The 19,667-nt window shown below is 47.2% G+C and overlaps 1 protein-coding gene across 4 annotated transcripts in view; it reads left to right on the top strand.

Annotated features, from left to right (window-relative positions):
- The first annotated feature begins 349 nt into the window (after positions 1 to 349).
- The window catches only part of RTN4 (reticulon 4), a 65,820-nt gene continuing 46,502 nt past the window's right edge, over positions 350 to 19,667 (top strand). Inside the window, exons 1-2 of one of the 4 annotated variants that reach the window (XM_056567769.1) lie at positions 350 to 879; positions 910 to 923. In XM_056567769.1, the coding sequence (XP_056423744.1) occupies positions 548 to 879; positions 910 to 923 (346 nt within the window). In that variant the 5' untranslated portion in view covers positions 350 to 547. Of the gene's footprint in view, positions 924 to 8,454; positions 8,483 to 19,667 lie in introns of those variants that run through there. The other 3 variants (XM_056567773.1, XM_056567768.1, XM_056567772.1) reach the window with 3 other exon arrangements.

Here is a 19,667-nt window from a genome sequence, read left to right as displayed (position 1 = left end):
TGGAAAACACTGCCCTTACTACACATCTTCAGGAACCCAAAAGAGTAAAGAGTTAATTGGCATTAACTGTTTGCAGTCTCCAGGATGACGCTGGGTCACAGTCGGTGTCACCAGCCCGGGCCCAGTTCAGTTCCGGAATGTCTGCTCTTCCCGCGGGTCCTCCGGTGCAGTGAGGCGTAGCTGCTCCCGGCGGTTACCATGATAACCACGATCCCCGGGTTCTTCATTAGCCAGCGGAACTCCAAGGCCCCGCCCCTAGCTCCCTATTGGTAGAAGAAGACGTCAGTCAGGAGCCGCTCGTCCCGCCCACTGCCGCGGCTGGTTGGCTTGTTGCAGTCAAGGTGGGGAGGCAGCATCCCCCGCCATGATGCCCGGCAGAGCCTGAGTCACCAGGGCGTGGCGCCGTCCTCCTCCCTCCCCTCTCTGTATTGTTATCGCTCCTCTCCCTTCGCCGCTCACACGGGTGGCGCACTTCTCTCCAACCCGGCATCCCAGGCAGCGCGCATTGTCCGGCCGGTCACAGCCCCGTCCCTCAGCCGCCGCCGCCATGGAGGACCAATCCCCGTACGTGACATCCAGCAGTTATGGGAAGGAGGATGCTGAGGATCAGCACCGCGGACCTGGGGAGGCCAAGCCCTGGGACATTGACGACGTGCTGGATCTGACCGGGGGCGCCGGCCAGCTCTCTCACCCCACCTTCTCCGTCTCCTTCCCCGGTAAGGAGGCCGCCCCCGCCGCTGAGGAGGACGACGAGGAGGAGAAGGGGAGCTACCTGGACAGCCTGGAGCCGTCACCCGAGGACGAGGATCCCAGCAGCATCGGCAGCGACCTGCCCAGGGCCACGGTCATCCCCAGCGCCCCCCAGGAGGAGCACGACAGGCCGGCCGCCCCGCACAGCGCCCCCGCCAGGCCAGCCTCCGCCGGTGAGTGCACATGGCATCCTGGGGAAGGTCACAACCCCAAGTGGGCTGTATGAGACCCCTCACCGCTCATAGAAACCAGTATGGTTTAGGGGACCTCCCCATCTCTGGACCCCACCCCTGACAGAACACCATCCCTGATGGCATCTATAGGACCCCCCACCCCTGACATAGCATCTATAGGGCCCCCCACCCCTGACAGACCACCATCCCTGATAGCATCTATAGGACCCCCCACCCCTGACATAGCATCTATAGGACCCCCCACCCCTGACACAGACCATCCCTGATAGCATCTATAGGACCCCCCACCCCTGACATAGCATCTATAGGGCCCCCCACCCCTGACAGACCACCATCCCTGATAGCATCTATAGGACCCCCCACCCCTGACATAGACCGCCATCCCTGATAGCATCTATAGGACTCCCACCCCTGACAGACCGCCATCCCTGATAGAATCTATAGGACCCCCCACCCCTGACAGACCACCATCCCTGATAGCATCTATAGGATCCCCACCCCTGACAGACCACCATCCCTGATAGCATCTATAGGACCCCCACCCCTGACAGACCGCCATCCCTGATAGAATCTATAGGACCCCCAACCCCTGACATAGACCGCCATCCCTGATAACATCTATAGGACCCCCAACCCCTGACATAGACCGCCATCCCTGATAACATCTATAGGACCCCCAACCCCTGACATAGACCGCCATCCCTGATAACATCTATAGGACCCCCAACCCCTGACAGAGGCCCCCATCCCTGATAGCATCTATAGGACCCCTTACATAGCATCTATAGGACCCCCAACCCCTGACATAGCATCTATAGGGCCCCCCACCCCTGACAGACCACCATCCCTGATAGCATCTATAGGACCCCCCACCCCTGACATAGACCGCCATCCCTGATAGCATCTATAGGACTCCCACCCCTGACAGACCGCCATCCCTGATAGAATCTATAGGACCCCCCACCCCTGACAGACCGCCATCCCTGATAGCATCTATAGGACCCCCCACCCCTGACATAGCATCTATAGGACCCCCCACCCCTGACACAGACCATCCCTGATAGCATCTATAGGACCCCCCACCCCTGACATAGCATCTATAGGGCCCCCACCCCTGACAGACCACCATCCCTGATAGCATCTATAGGACCCCCCACCCCTGACATAGACCGCCATCCCTGATAGCATCTATAGGACTCCCACCCCTGACAGACCGCCATCCCTGATAGAATCTATAGGACCCCCCACCCCTGACAGACCACCATCCCTGATAGCATCTATAGGATCCCCACCCCTGACAGACCGCCATCCCTGATAGCATCTATAGGACCCCCACCCCTGACAGACCGCCATCCCTGATAGAATCTATAGGACCCCCAACCCCTGACATAGACCGCCATCCCTGATAACATCTATAGGACCCCCAACCCCTGACAGAGGCCCCCATCCCTGATAGCATCTATAGGACCCCTTACATAGCATCTATAGGACCCCCAACCCCTGACATAGCATCTATAGGGCCCCCCACCCCTGACAGACCACCATCCCTGATAGCATCTATAGGACCCCCCACCCCTGACATAGACCGCCATCCCTGATAGCATCTATAGGACTCCCACCCCTGACAGACCGCCATCCCTGATAGAATCTATAGGACCCCCCACCCCTGACAGACCACCATCCCTGATAGCATCTATAGGACCCCCACCCCTGACAGACCGCCATCCCTGATAGCATCTATAGGACCCCCACCCCTGACAGACCGCCATCCCTGATAGAATCTATAGGACCCCCCACCCCTGACAGACCGCCATCCCTGATAGCATCTATAGGACCCCCACCCCTGACAGACCGCCATCCCTGATAGCATCTATAGGACCCCCCACCCCTGACAGACCGCCATCCCTGATAGAATCTATAGGACCCCCAACCCCTGACATAGACCGCCATCCCTGATAACATCTATAGGACCCCCAACCCCTGACAGAGGCCCCCATCCCTGATAGCATCTATAGGACCCCCCCACCCCTGACATAGACCGCCATCCCTGATAGCATCTATAGGACTCCCACCCCTGACAGACCGCCATCCCTGATAGAATCTATAGGACCCCCCCACCCCTGACAGACCACCATCCCTGATAGCATCTATAGGACCCCCACCCCTGACAGACCGCCATCCCTGATAACATCTATAGGACCCCCAACCCCTGACAGAGGCCCCCATCCCTGATAGCATCTATAGGACCCCTTACATAGCATCTATAGGACCCCCAACCCCTGACAGAGACCACCATCCCTGATAACATCTATAGGACCCCCAACCCCTGAATAGACCGCCATCCCTGATAGCATCTATAGGACCCCCCCACCCCTGACAGACCACCATCCCTGACAGCATCTATAGGACCCCCCACCCCTGACATAGCATCTATAGGACCCCCCACCCCTGACATAGCATCTATAGGACCCCCCCACCCCTTACATAGCATCTATAGGACCCCCCCACCCGACAGACCATCCCTGATGGCATCTATAGGACCCCCCACCCCTGACAGACCACCATCCCTGATAGCATCTATAGGACCCCCCAACCCTGACAGACCACCATCCCTGATAGCATCTATAGGACCCCCCCACCCCTTACATAGGCCATCCCTGATAGCATCTATAGGACCCCCACCCCTGACATAGCATCTATAGGACCCCCACCCCTGACATAGCATCTATAGGACCCCCCACCCCTGACATAGCATCTATAGGACCCAGCACCCCTGACAGACCACCATCCCTGATAGCATCTATAGGACCCCCCACCCCTTATATAGCATCTATAGGACCCCCCACCCCTTATATAGCATCTATAGGACCCCCACCCCTTATATAGCATCTATAGGACCCCCACCCCTTATATAGCATCTATAGGACCCCCACCCCTGACATAGCATCTATAGAACCCCCCACCTCTGACATAGACCACCATCCCTGATAGCATCTATAGGACCCCCACCCCTGACATAGACCACCATCCCTGATAGCATCTATAGGATCCCCCCACCCCTGACATAGACCACCATCCCTGATAGCATCTATAGGATCCCCCCCACCCCTTATATAGCATCTATAGGACCCCCACCCCTTATATAGCATCTATAGGACCCCCACCCCTTATATAGCATCTATAGAACCCCCCACCCCTTATATAGCATCTATAGGACCCCCCACCCCTGACATAGCATCTATAGAACCCCCCACCTCTGACATATACCACCATCCCTGATAGCATCTATAGGATCCCCCCCCACCCCTGACATAGACCACCATCCCTGATAGCATGTATAGGACCCCCCCACCCCTGACATAGCATCTATAGGACCCCCACCCCTAACATAAACCATCATCCCTGATAGCATCTATAGGACCCCCACCCCTGACACAGATCACCATCCCTGATAGCATCTATAGGACCCCCCTCCCCTGACATAGACCATTCCTGTTAGCATGTATAGGACACCCCTGACAAAGACCACCATCCCTGATAGCATCTATAGGACCGGACCTCCCCTGACATAGACCACCATCACTGATAGCATGTATAGGACCCCCCACCCCATACATAGACCCAAGTATGGTGAAAGTGCCCCCCCCCCCCTATATCTAATAGTCCCCTCTAACCCTAAGACACATCCCTGATAAGCAATATGGTGTCCATATACCCCCCCCCCCCCCGAGCTCCCTATGATCTCAGTATATAACGTTGTATGTCTCCCCTCCCCAATGCCCCTCCTTCTCTGGTTGTCATGGTATATCTGGCCTATATACCAGGGCAGTGATCCTTAATCTGCAGCCCTCCAGCTGTTGCAAAATTTCAACTCCCAGCTTTCCCTGACCACTTTAGGTGGTCAGGGCATGCTGGGAGTTGTAGTCTTACATCATTTGGGGGATCACTGTGCTGGGGGCGAGTCCTAGTGATGCACACACACCAGGACTGTGGCCCAATGGATGGCGCTATAAACACTTCTGCTAGATCTGCTTTGTGGTTCTCCATTGTTCTGACGCAGCAGTTGTCATGTCTTCTGGTCCTGATCCATCCCGGCTTCATCAGGTGCACATCTGGCCCCTTCCATACAATGTAGAGTCTACAAAAGGCCGGCGTAGGCCATGACACTGGTACCAACATGGCACTGCCCCCTCTCTAGCCGTGTATCTCTGCTGCCCATGCGTCTTGGTTTGGCGGGTGGAGTGTGGGCAGTGAGTGTGCATAATAGAGATGGTGGGGTGGGGTCTGCTGGATGCCAGCTGCTGGGAAAAAGCCTGATTCATAGATGGTAAAGATTCGGGGGGGTGCCCGGTGTCAGGCTCCCCCGTCACATCCCTCCAGTATCTGCTGTCATCTAATGCTTTGTATGCAGCAGACGTCTGCGTCACTGTCATCTAGGAACAATGTCTGGCTTCATGTCTAACCTGGGGATGGTGTTTGGACAGAAATACCCTGTAACATTTACTGCATTATTTCACTATAGCAAAAACCACACGACTAAAGCAGTGGTCTCCAACCTGCGGACCTCCAGATGTTGCAAAACTACAACTCCCAGCATGCCCGGACAGCCAACGGCTGTCCGGGCATGCTGGGAGTTGTAGTTTTGCAACATCTGGAGGTCCGCAGGTTGGAGACCACTGCCCTAATGAATGGCCCAGGTCTTTAGAGTTAAACAAATGACATGCCTGATACAGTATTTCCCAATCATTGTGCCTTCAGCTGTTGCAAAACTACAACTCCCAGCATGCTGGGGAAGCTGGGAGATGTAGTTTTTCAACAGCTTAGGGGTTGGGACAATTTGGCCCCTGGTTTGATCTGAAGAGCCCCTAAGGCCAATGTCACTGATAATAATGTGCGGTCTGTATAATAAACAGTCCACTGGAGATCCATGAGGCTAAGATGTGGGGTCCCCCGCTATAGACCCCCTTTTCCTTTACTTGGAACAAGGTGGGCACCAGATTACAGTTCACTCAGAGGAACCATGGGAAATGTAGTCTGTGCTAGAAAAGAGGTCATGTGTTCCTGAACTAAACAGCAGAGGAAGGCTTTGCCGAAACGCGTCCTGTTTCCCTGCGTACAATAAATGCAAATTGGCTTGCAACTTGGTGAGTGCTGGGACTTTTTGTTCTATATGCTTGTATTTACCACGTGCACCACCCACCACAGAAGTGGCGACTCTTTTTCCTATACTACATGTGTTCCTGAACTAGCACCCACCTACAGGACCATGCCAGGGTCATGGCACTGATATCGAGCGAGTAATAAAGAGAAGAGTGAATAGTTGCATAAATACATATACAATACATAATTAGAAGGTCGTATGGAGGGATAGTGTTTGTTATACACTTGTTCCTTCTATGTTTAACCTTAGTGCTGGATTGTCACCTTAAAGGGGTACTCAGTTAAACAGATTTGTAAATTACTTATATTAATAAATCTTAATCCTTCCTGTACTTATTAGCTGCTGAATACTACAGTGGAAATTCTTTCCTTTCTGAAACACAGAGCTGTCTGCTGACATCATGACCTCAGTGCTCTCTGCTGACATCTCTGTCCATTTTAGGAACTGCCCAGAACAGCATATGTTTGCTATGGGGATTTCCTTTTACTCTGGACAGTTCCTAAAATGGACAGAGATGTCAGCAGAGAGCACTGTGCTCATGATGTCAGCAGACAGCTCTGTGTTTCAAACGGAAAAGAATTTCCACTGTAGTATTCAGCAGCTAATAAGTACAGGAAGGATTAAGATTTTTTAATAGAAGTAATTTACAAATCTGTTTAACTTTCTGGCACCAGTTGATTAAAAAAAAAAAGTTTTTCACTGGAGTACCCCTTTAAACCCCCACCAGCCTCTTAACCAGGTCGACGATGATTCCATTTAGGATGATCCTGCATAATGCAGATGGAGAAAAACACAGGCTATATGCACGTTTACCTGTAAAGAGTCATGGGGGTGGAGCTGCTCATCTGAAGAGTCACACTGGCCGGTCCCATTTTTCTGCCTTCATTGACATCTCTTGGGATACACATCACAAGTCTGCTATGGTGGTATCTGTTGTCTAGGCCAGTGTTCCCAACCAGGGTGCCTCCAGGTATTGAAAAACAGTATGCTGGGAGTTGTAGTTTTGCAACACCTGGTTGGGAAACGCTGGTCTGGGCAGTGAAATGAGATGTATCCGGCTTTAATCTGTGTGCTGCGCGTGTGCCTGGGCTGGCATGTGATGACGTACTTCACTTTTATGGGTGAGGAGAAACAAGCTCCACCCCCCTGTGGAAGTGATTGATATCTGGGCACCCCTAAACTGTTATCACTTAGCTTTGTTTTAAACACTGATGGCGTGTTCTTGGGATAGACCATCAGTATCGGATCAGAGGGGTCCGTCTTCTGGCACACCCTGCAGATCAGCCAATAGAACGGATTGTGGCACTTGTTGGCTGTCAGCTTAGTATTTTCCTTTTAAAACCCCTTAACTTGTTTTCCCCTGGAGTATTCCATTATTTTTAAATCAAATGGTGCTAGAAAATTAAACAGATTTGTAAATTACTTCTATGAGAAAAATCTTTATCCTTCCAGTATTTATCTGCTGCTGTATGCTACCGAGGAAGTTCTTTTCTTTTTGGATTTCTATTCAGTGCTCTCTGCTGACATCTGTCCATTTTAGGAACTGTCCAGAGCAGCATATGTTTGCTATAGGGATTTTCTCCTGCACTGGACCGTTCCTGACATGGACAGAGCTGTCAGCAGAGAGCACTGTGGTCAGACAGAAAAGAAATCCAAAAAGAAAAGAATTTCCTCTGTATTATACAGCAGCTGATAAGTACTGGAAGGATTAAGATTTTTTTAATAGAAGTCATTTACAAATCTGTTTAACTTTCTGGCACCAGTAGATTTAAAAATAACTTCCACTGGAGTACCCCCTTTTTTAATAGGGGCTTTCCCACCAACAGCACTCATCACCTATTGGCAGAATAGGCGATGAGTGTCTGATTGGTGGAGGTCCGCGCCCAGCTTGATCAGTCAGTTCCATGGGGGAGATTTATCAAATCCTGTCCAGAGGAAAAGTTTCTGAGTTGCCCATAGCAACCAATCGGATCGCTTCTTTCATTTTTCAGAGGCCTTTTCAAAAATGAAAGTGATCTGATTGGTTGCTATGGGCAACTCAGCAACGTTTACTCGGCACAGGTTTTGATAACTCTCTCCCCATATCGTTAAATGGAGGAAAAACATGGGGCCCCCTGTTCTCGTGATCACTGGGGGGTCTCCTCTCCATCAAATCATAATGGGGGAGATTCATCAAAACTTGTGCAGAGAAAGTTGACAGTTGCCCATAGCAACCAATCAAATCACTTCTTTCATTTTTAACAAGGCCTCTGCAAAATGAAAGAAGCGATCTGATTGGTTGCTATGGGCAACTGCTCTACTTTTCCTCAGCACAGGTCTTGATGAATCTCCCCCCAATCTCTTCACCTACAATGCCCATAAGGGATGAGTGGTGGTGGTAAGAACGCCCCTTTAAATATTTAACTTTAATAACTTTCCTTCTAAGATGATGAAGAATAAAAACTAGATCTTCCCTCTGTCCTGCAGCCATTACAAAACAATAAATTCTGCTTCTGTGATGGTGGCAGTGAGGTTGCATCGGCCATGGGGCATTTGCCTTGGCAGCTCTGTATTTTGGGCACATCTATTAATGGATGTTGGGTCATCTGCATGCCCGCACTCTCCCTCTGATGCAGGACAATGTTGCTCCTGTGTCTTCGGCTGGCAGCAGATCAGATTGTGTGGTGTGAACACATCTGCTCCATCACAAGACCTCGGCCGCACGGATGGAGGAATACAATGAGGGCTTGTCCCTGACAGATTTTTACGGTTCTGCGTATCATGTTATCAGATACGCATTGCTTATTCCTCCATATTGGTGAAGTATACACTAGATGCTGCTACTTTATGTGGAGCTGTGTCTTTGTATACCACCTTGAAATATAATTTAATGCAGTGTTTTCCAACCAGTGTGCCTCCAGCTGTTGCAAAACTACCACTCCCAGCATGCCCGGACAGCCTTTGGCTGTCCGGGCATGCTGGGAGTGGTAGTTTAGCAACAGCTGGAAGCGTCCTGGTTGGGAAACACTAAGGGTGCGTTCACACGCTATTACTAGCAGTATGTTTCACGCTGCGGGAGACCTGTTGCGAGTTACGCTACCATTGATTTTAATGGGTCCACAGACGGTCTGCAATAGTGTCAGATTTGCGGACTGTCCGCAGACCCATTTAAATCAATGGAAGCGAAACTCGCAGCGGGAAACTTGCCGCTAGCTACTAGCGTGTGAATGCACCCTAAGGCTGGGTTCACACCGCATTTTTGCAATATAAGTTCCGTATACATTTTCAATTTGAAAACTGTACGGAACCGTATTGAAAACCGTATGCATTGACTCTGCATTGAAAACCGTATGCCAAAAGATGCATCAGGTTGTCAGTTTTTCATCCTGTACGGTTTTGTCAGGTTTTTTTTTTAAATTTTCCCCGTACCCAAAACCATAGCCTACAACGGTTTTTGGTCCGGGTGAAAAACGGTCTTGAAATGTATACGTTTTTTTTTTTTTTTTTTTTTTTTTTAAACATGGGAGTCAATGGGAACCGTACAGAACTGTATGTGCATACAGTTCCATCCAGTTTGCACCATATGGTTTATGACTGCAGTTTTTTTTTTTTTTTTTTTCTTGGAATTTCAATCAAACATGTGAAACTTTATTCATAATGGAATGAAAAGTTAAAAACGTATCCAGTTTTGTGACCGGACCCAAAACCGTAGTATACTATGGTTTTTAGGTCCGGTCACAAAACCGGATACGGGTCAAAAAAAGAGCCGACCGGAGTCACCGTTTGACTCCAGTTGGCTCATTAAAGTGAATGGAGTTCAGGGCTAGTGCGGCTGGGGTATCGGATCGCCCGGTTTGCCCCTCCCCCAGCCGGATCCGGCAGCCGTAGTGTGAAAACGAGATGTGAATGCAGCCTTAGACAGTAGAAAATAACACAGATCTTTAGCCCAGCTGGGGGCACAGACCACCCGACTCAACTGAGCTTTCCCAGTCTGACTGAGGTGTCTGTGTAATTAAATATGGCGGTACCTCTTACAGGTCGGCTGTAACCCAACATGACCTTTCGCCACCTAACTCCTTCTGATCCGGTTCCTATGCAGATGTTTTAGCTGATGAGTTGGCGAGAGGCCGCTCGGTGTTTGCCGCACATGACTATTACTGGCTGAACTTCACAAGGCTCCGCATCATCTGGTTACTCGGAGTGTTTGTCTTTTGACACTAATCCTGTACAGAAAGCCTTTTAGCAGAACTGATTTTACACTTCTTATACAAACACTTTCCCCCACGTGGTAACGAGAAAGGTAGATCACTGCAAGGTGTCCTGATCTGTGAGGATATTAGCAGGGTGTCATATGGTATGGTCACCACAGTACCCCCTAGGCTGTCTCAGCTTTCCTACAGTCCTGATTGGAAGAAAGGTAATATAGCAGTTAAAGGGGTATTCCAGGAAAAACTTTTATTATTATTATTTTTTTTAATATCAACTGGCTCCAGAAAGTTAAAAAGATTTGAAAATGACTTCTATTAAAAAAAAATCTTAATCCTTCCAATAATTATCAGCTGCTGAAGTAGAGTTCTTTTCTTTCTGGCAACAGTGCTCTCTGCTGACATGACAAAGAGGTTTGCTATGGGGATTTGCTTCTACTCTGGACAGTTCCCAAGGCAGGTGTCATCAGAGAGCACTTAGACAGAAAAGAACTCAACTTCAGCAGCTCATAAGTACTGAAAGGATTAATATTTTTTAATAGAAGTAATTTACAAATCTGTTTGGCTTTCTGGAGCCAGTTGTTATATAATTTTTTTTTATATTTCCTGGAATTTTTGTAACTGCATCATTCCTCATGTTAAAGGGGTAATCCACTGGCCAGCATTCGGAAGTAAATGTTCCGATCAATGTTTTCGTGCTGCGGGGGTTGGCCACACCACTCGTGACGTCACGGCCCTGCCCCCTCAATGCAGATCTATGGGCCGTCACGCCCCCTCCCATAGACTTGCCCCCCGTGTTTGACATCACAAGGGGCGTGGCCAACCCCCGCAGCTTGAAAAAAGCATTTGGAACATTTACTTCCAAACGTTGGCCAGTGGAGTACCACTTTAAGGGAGTCGGCTGACTTCTATGATATAACCGGCTGGGAAATATCAAAACCAGGAGCTCCTGTATCCCAGCTGGACCTGCACCGAAACCTATTCACTTTAATGAGCCCACCGGAGTCAGACAGTGACTCCAGTCGGCTCATTTTTGTCCCATATCCAGTTTTGTGACCGGACCCAAAACCTTAGTATAAACGTAATGTGAATGCAGCCTTACTGCTCGTGTCCAGTTGGCAGGGGCAAGCTGTTGAAGTGGTGCAGTATTGGTTGCCTTCTAGCATCAGCATCCCTCCCTCCCTGTCCTGGGTTGATGTACAGGGACAAGTTGCGGTTTTCAAAAGCTGGATATACGCCACTGTTGGTAGATATGTTGCATGGACTGGATTTGGTGAAGAAGATTGACACTTTAAACTGAACCTTGTACATCAATTGACAAAACAGGTAGGGATAGGGGAACAAGGAGGTTGAGTGATGCTGCAGCAGTTTGGACCCACCTCCTGGACACTTGAGCCTTTTCTTGAAACAGATATCACTAAAGTCCCCCATAGACGTAAGATAAAAGTTGGCCAAACATGCTGAGTTTAGTTTGGACCAGCCAACTACCAATTGCGTATTGAGGCCTTCATGATGCACCCCCGACAGGTGATATCTGGGGGTTGGAGAGAAGAATTGAGCATGATCCTTTAGTTCTCCTAAGACAGTGGCCCTCATTTACGATTGCAGACCAGACATGTTTTGTCAGGTTGTGTGCTAGAAATTCTGTCAGCCACAAGTTGCACCAGAATTGGAAAATCCCTGACTAACTCTGGAAGAAAACCCGAAAAAGGGGCATGGTCACAGAAAGGGGCGTGTTCCTGACATTTTCACAAAAAAAACTACATATTTACTAAGGTTTCTACAGAAAATGTGGTGGATTTCAGCTGAGGAAAACCCTACAGATCAGAACAGGTGTTTGCTTAGAGGAAATTGGGACCACGCTACTGAAGGTGTATGGTCACCTTGTAAAGGAATGTTTAAGGACCCTTAAGGCACACCAAATTTCTAGCATTCCTTGTGCTTTAGGCCTCGTGAACTTTGGTTTAGGATTCTTATGCTAGAACCCAGCACAGAGAAGGCATGTGCAGTACCTATATACACCCCTGTACTAGCCCTGCTAAGATCATGTTATAATGGAGGGGTTAGGACCCAAATACTCGTTCAGTAAACCAACTGATGGGTGTCAGGTTTGTTCATCATGTGCATTCTAAGGCCCCCTTCACATGTCTGTTGTTCAGCTGTGTTTTCTGGAGATGAGCGAACTTACAGTAAATTCGATTCGCCACAAACTTCTCAGCTCGGCGGTTGCTGACTTTTCCTGCATAAATTAGTTCAGCTTTTCGGTGCTCTGGTGGGCTGGAAAAGGTGGATACAGACCTAAAAAAAAAAAAGTCTCCTAGGACTGTATCCACCTTTTCCAGCCCACGGGAGCACCTGAAAGCTGAACTAATTTTATGCAGGAAAAGTCAGCAACTGCCGAGCCGAGAAGTTCGTGACGAATCGAATTTACTGTAAGTTCGCTCATCTCTAGTGTTTTCCTTTTGGCTTTGTATAAAATGCGTCCAAGGAAAACTGATGAAAGGATTGATCCTATTCATTTGAATGGAAACGTCACATTCATCCAGTCACAAGTTGGACGCCATCTTGGTGCGTTCCCTTGTCGTTCAGTTGGCAACAACTAATGCACTTTTAGTTGTAAATCAGTTGTGGCAGGTTTTAGGCTGGGTTATCCGAGCCAGACATGTGAACCCCACCCTCGGTGTTTGGGGGTTACACAGTGCTGCTACTTTTTATTTATTTATATTTTTAATTTTTATTTTTTTTCTCTCACACAGTTTGATAAATCTGGGCCATTGTGGTAGTCTGCAGGGGTAATTAATGAGGACAGTAGTTGCGCTTTAATTCCATATAGATGAAGCAAACACTAGTCTGGGCTCTTGTGCGCTCCCCAGTATGACAGGGATTCGGCCCGTGGTAAGGGCGTGTGTGGTCTATTTTGGAGTAGCTGACGTCTGAACTTTTACATCACGTTAATGTTACACCTCTGGTTTCATGTTTCCAGTATACGCACACAGACATTATATGCATTAACTGGGCCGCCGTCCATAGTAAAACATGGCAGCGCTGCATACCGTGGGCTCTTCTTTCAGCCTTATTTGGTTGTTATCTGACTTGCATCTTCTATTTTATTCGCAGGCTATACATTCTTAGCACAATATCTACGAGGAGAAGGTAAAGTGGATCTGTAAATGGGAAAAGCTGATGATTCCCAGCAATTTACCTAATCTATAATCTCATTTAATATATATATAAAGGCCATTAAAGCTAAACTACAAGTGAGATCGGGAGCTGGGGGTGGACTTTTAAGGGCATCCCTCCTCCTTTTGGGGGTGTGGTGTGTTGCGCCCCCTGCAAACAGTCAGGTAACCCCTATGACAGTGTTTCCCAACAAGGGTTCCTCCAGCTATTGCTAAACTACAAGTTGTAGTTTTGCAACAGCTGGAGGAACCCTGGTTGGGAAACACTGCCCTGTCCTGTGGACAAAGGAATAAGGTTTTATGCCAGCGGTACACATTAGATCAGTGTTTCCCAACCAAGGTGCCTCCAGCTGTTGCAAAACTACAACTTGTAGTTTTAGTTGTACAACAGCTGGAGGCATCCTTGGTTGGGAAACGCTACCATTATCTAATGCAATCTGCAAATAATTCACAATGACTGACAGCAGACTGTGTGCCGAAAATGTCATTGGTCATGTTCACATTAGTGTCTTGGTTTTAGAACTGAATCATGACTTTTTGAGCTGAACCCGTTAACTAATTTGGTTCTTGTCAGGAGATAGATATAGATATAGATATATATATAGATATATATATAGATATATATATATATATATTATTAGGGATGTAAGAAAAAATCGATTCTAGCGATAATCGCGATTTTTCATTTGCCGATACAGAATCGATTCAAAATATTTTTTAATCGATTCTTTTAGGGATGTGGAATTTTTAATAAAACGCACTTTCTCTTACCTGCCAACGAGCCCCCGGAGCTCCGGTACAGGTGTTCGGTCTCCGGGCTGTATTCTTCTTACTTCCTGTTAGTCCGGAACGTCACACGGAGCTTCAGCCTATCACTGGCCGCAGCGATGTCCCGCCTCCGCTGGTGATAGGCTGAAGCTCCATGTGACGTGCCGGACTAACAGGAAGTAAGAAGAATACAGCCCGGGGACCGAACACCTGTACCGGAGTGTACCGGAGCTCCGGGGGCTCGTTGTCAGGTAAGAGAAAGTGCGTTTTATTTTATTTTGCAGCCCGGACGGGATAACATGAGAAAAGTGAGCACCGGAGTACTAGATCGCCGCTGTCAAAGCTGACAGCAGCGTCTATTGGGATCTATGAATGCTCGCAGGTGGGCGATATATCGCGATGTATCGTCACCTAGACGGTATCGCGATATATCGAATCGCCACACTGGTATCGCGATTCGAATCGAATCGCCAAATTCTTGGCGATTCACACCCCATATATATATATATATATATATATATATATATATATATATATATATTTTAGTACTAGGGATCAAACATCCGTAGGCCAGCATGGCTACCACCTTCCCATACTCAGATGTATATAATAGAACAGTGTTCCTGTGGTTCTTCATTTGTTGCAACACTACAACTCCCATCATGTCATGACAGCCAACGTTTTGCAACAGCTGGAGCGTCACCGGTTGGGACACTGTACGAGAGCCTTTCTGCAGGTGTTGTGCACATTGTTAGAGCTTATGGCACACAACCTTAATACACATCATGAGGGAGATTTATCAAATCCTGTCCAGAGGAAAAGTTGCCCATAGCAACCAATCAGATCCCTTCTTTCTTTTTTAACAAGGCCTCTGCAAAATTAAAGAAGCGATCTGATTGGTTGCTAGGGGCAACTATTCCTTTGGACAGGTTTTGATAAATCTCCCCCCCGTGTGCTTTTGATTTCTGTTTTATCTTTATTTTTATACTACTGCAAAAATACTGCCATGTAAAACGGATCTTGGTGGGAAAACCTCTTACATGTAGCTTGTATTTTAGTAATAATGGCCTTTTTTAAATGTAATTTCTACAGCAGAATCTAAGTACGGATGAGTTTTGGATAATCTGTAGATTTGTGTGTTCAGCTTCTGGAGACGGGGGTGTAATTCCAGATCGAAGATAATGTTCTTTTGGGTTTTTACTAATTATAATTCGAGTGATCTTTAAAAAAAAAAAAAATAATAATAATAATTGAATCGGATGTACCAAATTTAATTATATATATAATTATTATTTTTTTTTTTTCCACTAAATCGCAATACTAATAACGAATAATTGATTCTCCTCTCTATACAAATTCCCAATCCACATGTTTCATTGCTCAATAACAATCCTTGGTGCCCCAGCAATAAATCATCCATTCTGCTGCCCATGATCTTACCCATCCCACTGAGATGACAGATGGTTCACGCCTCTCTGGGGGCACCTTGGCTACTATCATGTTCTTGGCCGGTAAGTTCTTCCCTTTCATTACCTGAATAAAGAGGGAGCTCCGTCTGGCCATTTTTGTGAGAGCTGAGGGGGTTCAGCAGCTTCAGTTCTTTCCACTGTATTCTGGAGGGCTCCATATCATTTCGGGTGGTTAATCCAGATATGCACAGTACATCTATTTTTATGTTAGGTAATGGACATAATTTTTTTACAACAAAGGATATTTCTACTGAAACAATTTTTTTATTTTTTTAATGGTACGCTGGTGCCGCCTTAGATTTCCACCTTATTTCCTGCTCGGTGAAACAGATGGTGAAACAGATCTCATGTAAAATCATGTATTTAGTAAAAGATGCCTCAATGCGTGGCCCAGAATAAGGCTGAAGCGATGTTATATTTCATGGGAATTATAGCTCAAAATAATGGCCATCAGGGCAGAGGCTGACCAATCCCAATATAGGTCAGTGTGGTCCACCAGGATCTGTCTTGTGACCTCCCACTGTTCTGTTTGTGACCAATCATGACAGCAATGTGAACAGAGCCCAATGTATATTGTAGATCAGTGGTCTCCAGCCTGGGGACCTCCGGATGTTGCAAAACTACAACTCCCAGCATGCCCGGACAGCCAACGGCTGTCCGGGCATGCTGGGAGTTGTAGTTTTGCAACATCTGGAGGTCCGCAGGCTGGAGAGGTTTACACTGAACCAGTCTGTATCCAGTGCACAGATGGCAAAATGCAGGAACATGGTTGGGGAGATTTATCAAAACCTTTGCTGAGGAAGAGGGGTTGCTATAGGCAACAGCACCAATTAGATTGCTTTTATTTTTTTTAAAAGGCCTCTGGTTACTATAGGCAACTGTACCACTCTTTTGATTAAGCTCCTCTAGGCTGTCCAGACTACCCAGTTCGTTGGTTGGGAATCCTTTTTAACCCCTTGTGTGTCTCCAGCTGTTGCAAAACGACATCTCCCAGCATGCCTGGACTGCCAAATGCGGTCTGAGCATGCTGGGAGTTGTAGTTTTGCAACAGCTGGAGACACATTGTTTTAACCACCTCTGGAATCTTCATCCGGCATGCTAGCGTTTTCCATTTCCATCATAGGCTTCGGCAATGTAATTAGATGTAATGCATCCATTTCCTGCTTGCAGTTGAATGCTGGGGGTTGTGTGAGTCGATTTCCGGTGCACGACCTCTGACCAAGGCCCAGGTCCTCTATGCCACCTATGGTACTCGGCTCTGCTGTTTCTATATACATACCCTAATACAGTAGTTTTAGATTCTAGAATACAATCAGATATTGCACCTAGATCATTCCTTCTGATAGGGGAGATTTACCAATATGTACAGCCCTTTAATTGCTGTTTTTTCTTGTGTTTTTGGCTTATCAAAACGGCGCACAGATCTTGATTCATTTTTTCACAAAAGAAAAAATCACCTCATAGAAAAAGGACATCCTACAGGTGATTTTTATTTAAAGGGGTACTCCGGCGCTCATACATCTTATACCCTATTCAAAGGATAGGGATAAGATACCTGATCGCGATCTTTTACGCAGCACCCCGTTACCATCAGCCCCTGGAGCATGTTCGCTCTGGGTCTGATAACTGCTGAAAACGGGGCCGGCGTTTGGTGATGTCACAGCTCTGCCCCCATGTGACGTCACAGCTCTGCCCCCTCAATGCAAGCCTATGGGAGGGGGCGTGAATCCTATTGAATCAATGGGCAGTACATTTTTTGGTGGATTTTCTGCTGAATCTTGTGCAGAAATTCCACTATGTGAACATAGCCTTAGGCTATGCACACTAAATGCCATTCTTTCCTGATGACTGTGACTTTGGTCGCTTGTGTCTTCAGCAGTAGAAATAAAACTAGTCTGTGCTTGCTGTGGGATATTTGGGGCAGATCTGCTAGAGTGTTGGACATCTTTATTTATTTTAATTTCTTAATAATTAGTAAACAACAAATACCCCCCAGCCCAAAAATATCCACCCCCCCAGTCCACCAAGATTTCAAGTCCATAGGAACCATCCTGCAGGATAAGCAAAAAGGGGGCAGGGAAAATAGTGCAACAAATATTCAGGACCAAATACCAATACTAGTCATAGGCACTTCAAGAAGTGTACAAGTTGGTACATCTTAGACAATTAGACTCTTTTGTACCAAACAAACCAGGAGTGGGTACGGGGACACCATGCACCAAAAATTGCCAGATTTGGGTGCGGTTTAAGCCTTTTAATGCCAAGATGTCCATTTACCTTTTTGCGCCAAATAAGTGCCAATTCTGCTTTCTGTTCTGCATAGAGAAGGTCCAGGACCTTAGCCCAAGAAAGCGTATTCTTCTAAAGACACAGAAAAGGAAGGAAGTCAATGATACAGTTTGCAATGAAACCTCTCTAAAAGACAAGGTGTCCTGTGATGTTTAGTTCCCCATTTTAAGAGAATATTTATTTATAAAATTCAGTCATATTTAGGCTTCTTTCACACTGCCGTTGTGCCCCGTCAAGAAAGGCCGTCAGACTCTTCTTCTTTTTTGGGAGTTTCACGGCCATCATTGCAACGGGCAACAGCGGGTCCCATTATAGTCAATAGGGTCTGTCGGGCGCTGCTGTTTTTCAGCGGGAGTAGTGGGAGAAAAAGATGGCGCATGATTTTATTATTATTATTTTTTTTTTTTGAAAGAGGCCTTACAAAGACAATGTCTTTCTTTGAAAAGACATTGAGGGAGATTTATCAAAGGATTTAAGCAGCATTTTTTTGCTTACAAAAAGTCGTACGTGCGCCTAAGCAATTTTTTGTGCGACTTTTGTGGTTAAGCAAAAAATAGAAATCTGCCCTACTTGAGCAATTTTCAGTTTTTACTTTGCAGTGGTCCAGGATTTAATTGCCAAAATCGCACGTAAGAAAATAAGTCTCAAACCCCCTTCAAAAGTGTAAGCAAGGTCAGATCTGGCTTACAAACTTGCCTATGACAGCATTTTCAAAAAAAGTTGCATGTGAGACCGTGACTTTTTGCAGAGCTCCGCTCCCTGGCACCCACTCACATCTACCACCTGCCTGCAAGGTGTTGGGACTAAAAGTTGTAGTCCTGCAGTAGGTAGCGGGTGGTAGATGTGGGCGGGGAGCAAAGCTGTGTAAAAAGTTGCATTCATTTTCACAGGCACGGTGGGACGAGCAGGAGGGAGATGTAAATTTCCCGCCCACGCAACACTACAACTCCCAGCATGACAATAAATGTACTAACCTATTTTTCTCCCCCCCCCCCCCTTTATTTCAGATCCGTATATCCTGTGGACTAAGACGATGACCATTTTTAAACTTTATTTTTATTTTTTTATGTAAAAAAAAATGGTTAATGAAGGCTAGTGAGGGAGTGTTTTTTTTTTTTATTTAAAAATTTTTTATTTTTTTTTTAAACGTAGTGGAAGCAGTCACCCCAGTACCCACCGCCACAGGGGTGCTGGGAAGAGCCACTACAAACAGGCCCAGAGCATCAAATATGGCGCTCCTCGGCCTAGGTGGTAACAGGCTGGCGTTATTTAGGCTGGGGAGGGCCGTTAACAATGGTCCTCGCCCACCCTGGTAACGTCAGGCTGTTTCGGCCTGGTTGGTATTTGGCTGAGAATGAAAATATGGGGAACCCTATGCATTTTTTTTTTTTTTTTTAAACAATAATAATTAAGTAAAAAATAAACTCATAGGGTTCCCTGTATTTTTATTCTCAGCCAGATTCCATCCAAACAGCAACAGCCTGACGTTACCAGGGTGGGTGTTACCGCCTAGGCCCTTGAGCGCCATTTTTGACACTCCGGGCCTGTTGGTACTAGCTCTTCCTGGCACCCCTGTGGCAATGGGTCCCGTGGTAAGAATTGGGGGTTAAAGCTAGCTGTTTTTGGGGCTAACGCTAGGCCCCGGCTTAGTAATGGACTCCGTTTATAAGACA

The sequence above is a fragment of the Hyla sarda genome, chromosome 3 (genome assembly GCF_029499605.1).
Source record: "Hyla sarda isolate aHylSar1 chromosome 3, aHylSar1.hap1, whole genome shotgun sequence".
NCBI classification, from domain to species: Eukaryota; Metazoa; Chordata; class Amphibia; order Anura; family Hylidae; genus Hyla; species Hyla sarda.
The sequence above is the reverse complement of the archived record's forward strand: the minus strand, read 5'-3'. Positions and strand labels throughout refer to the sequence as shown.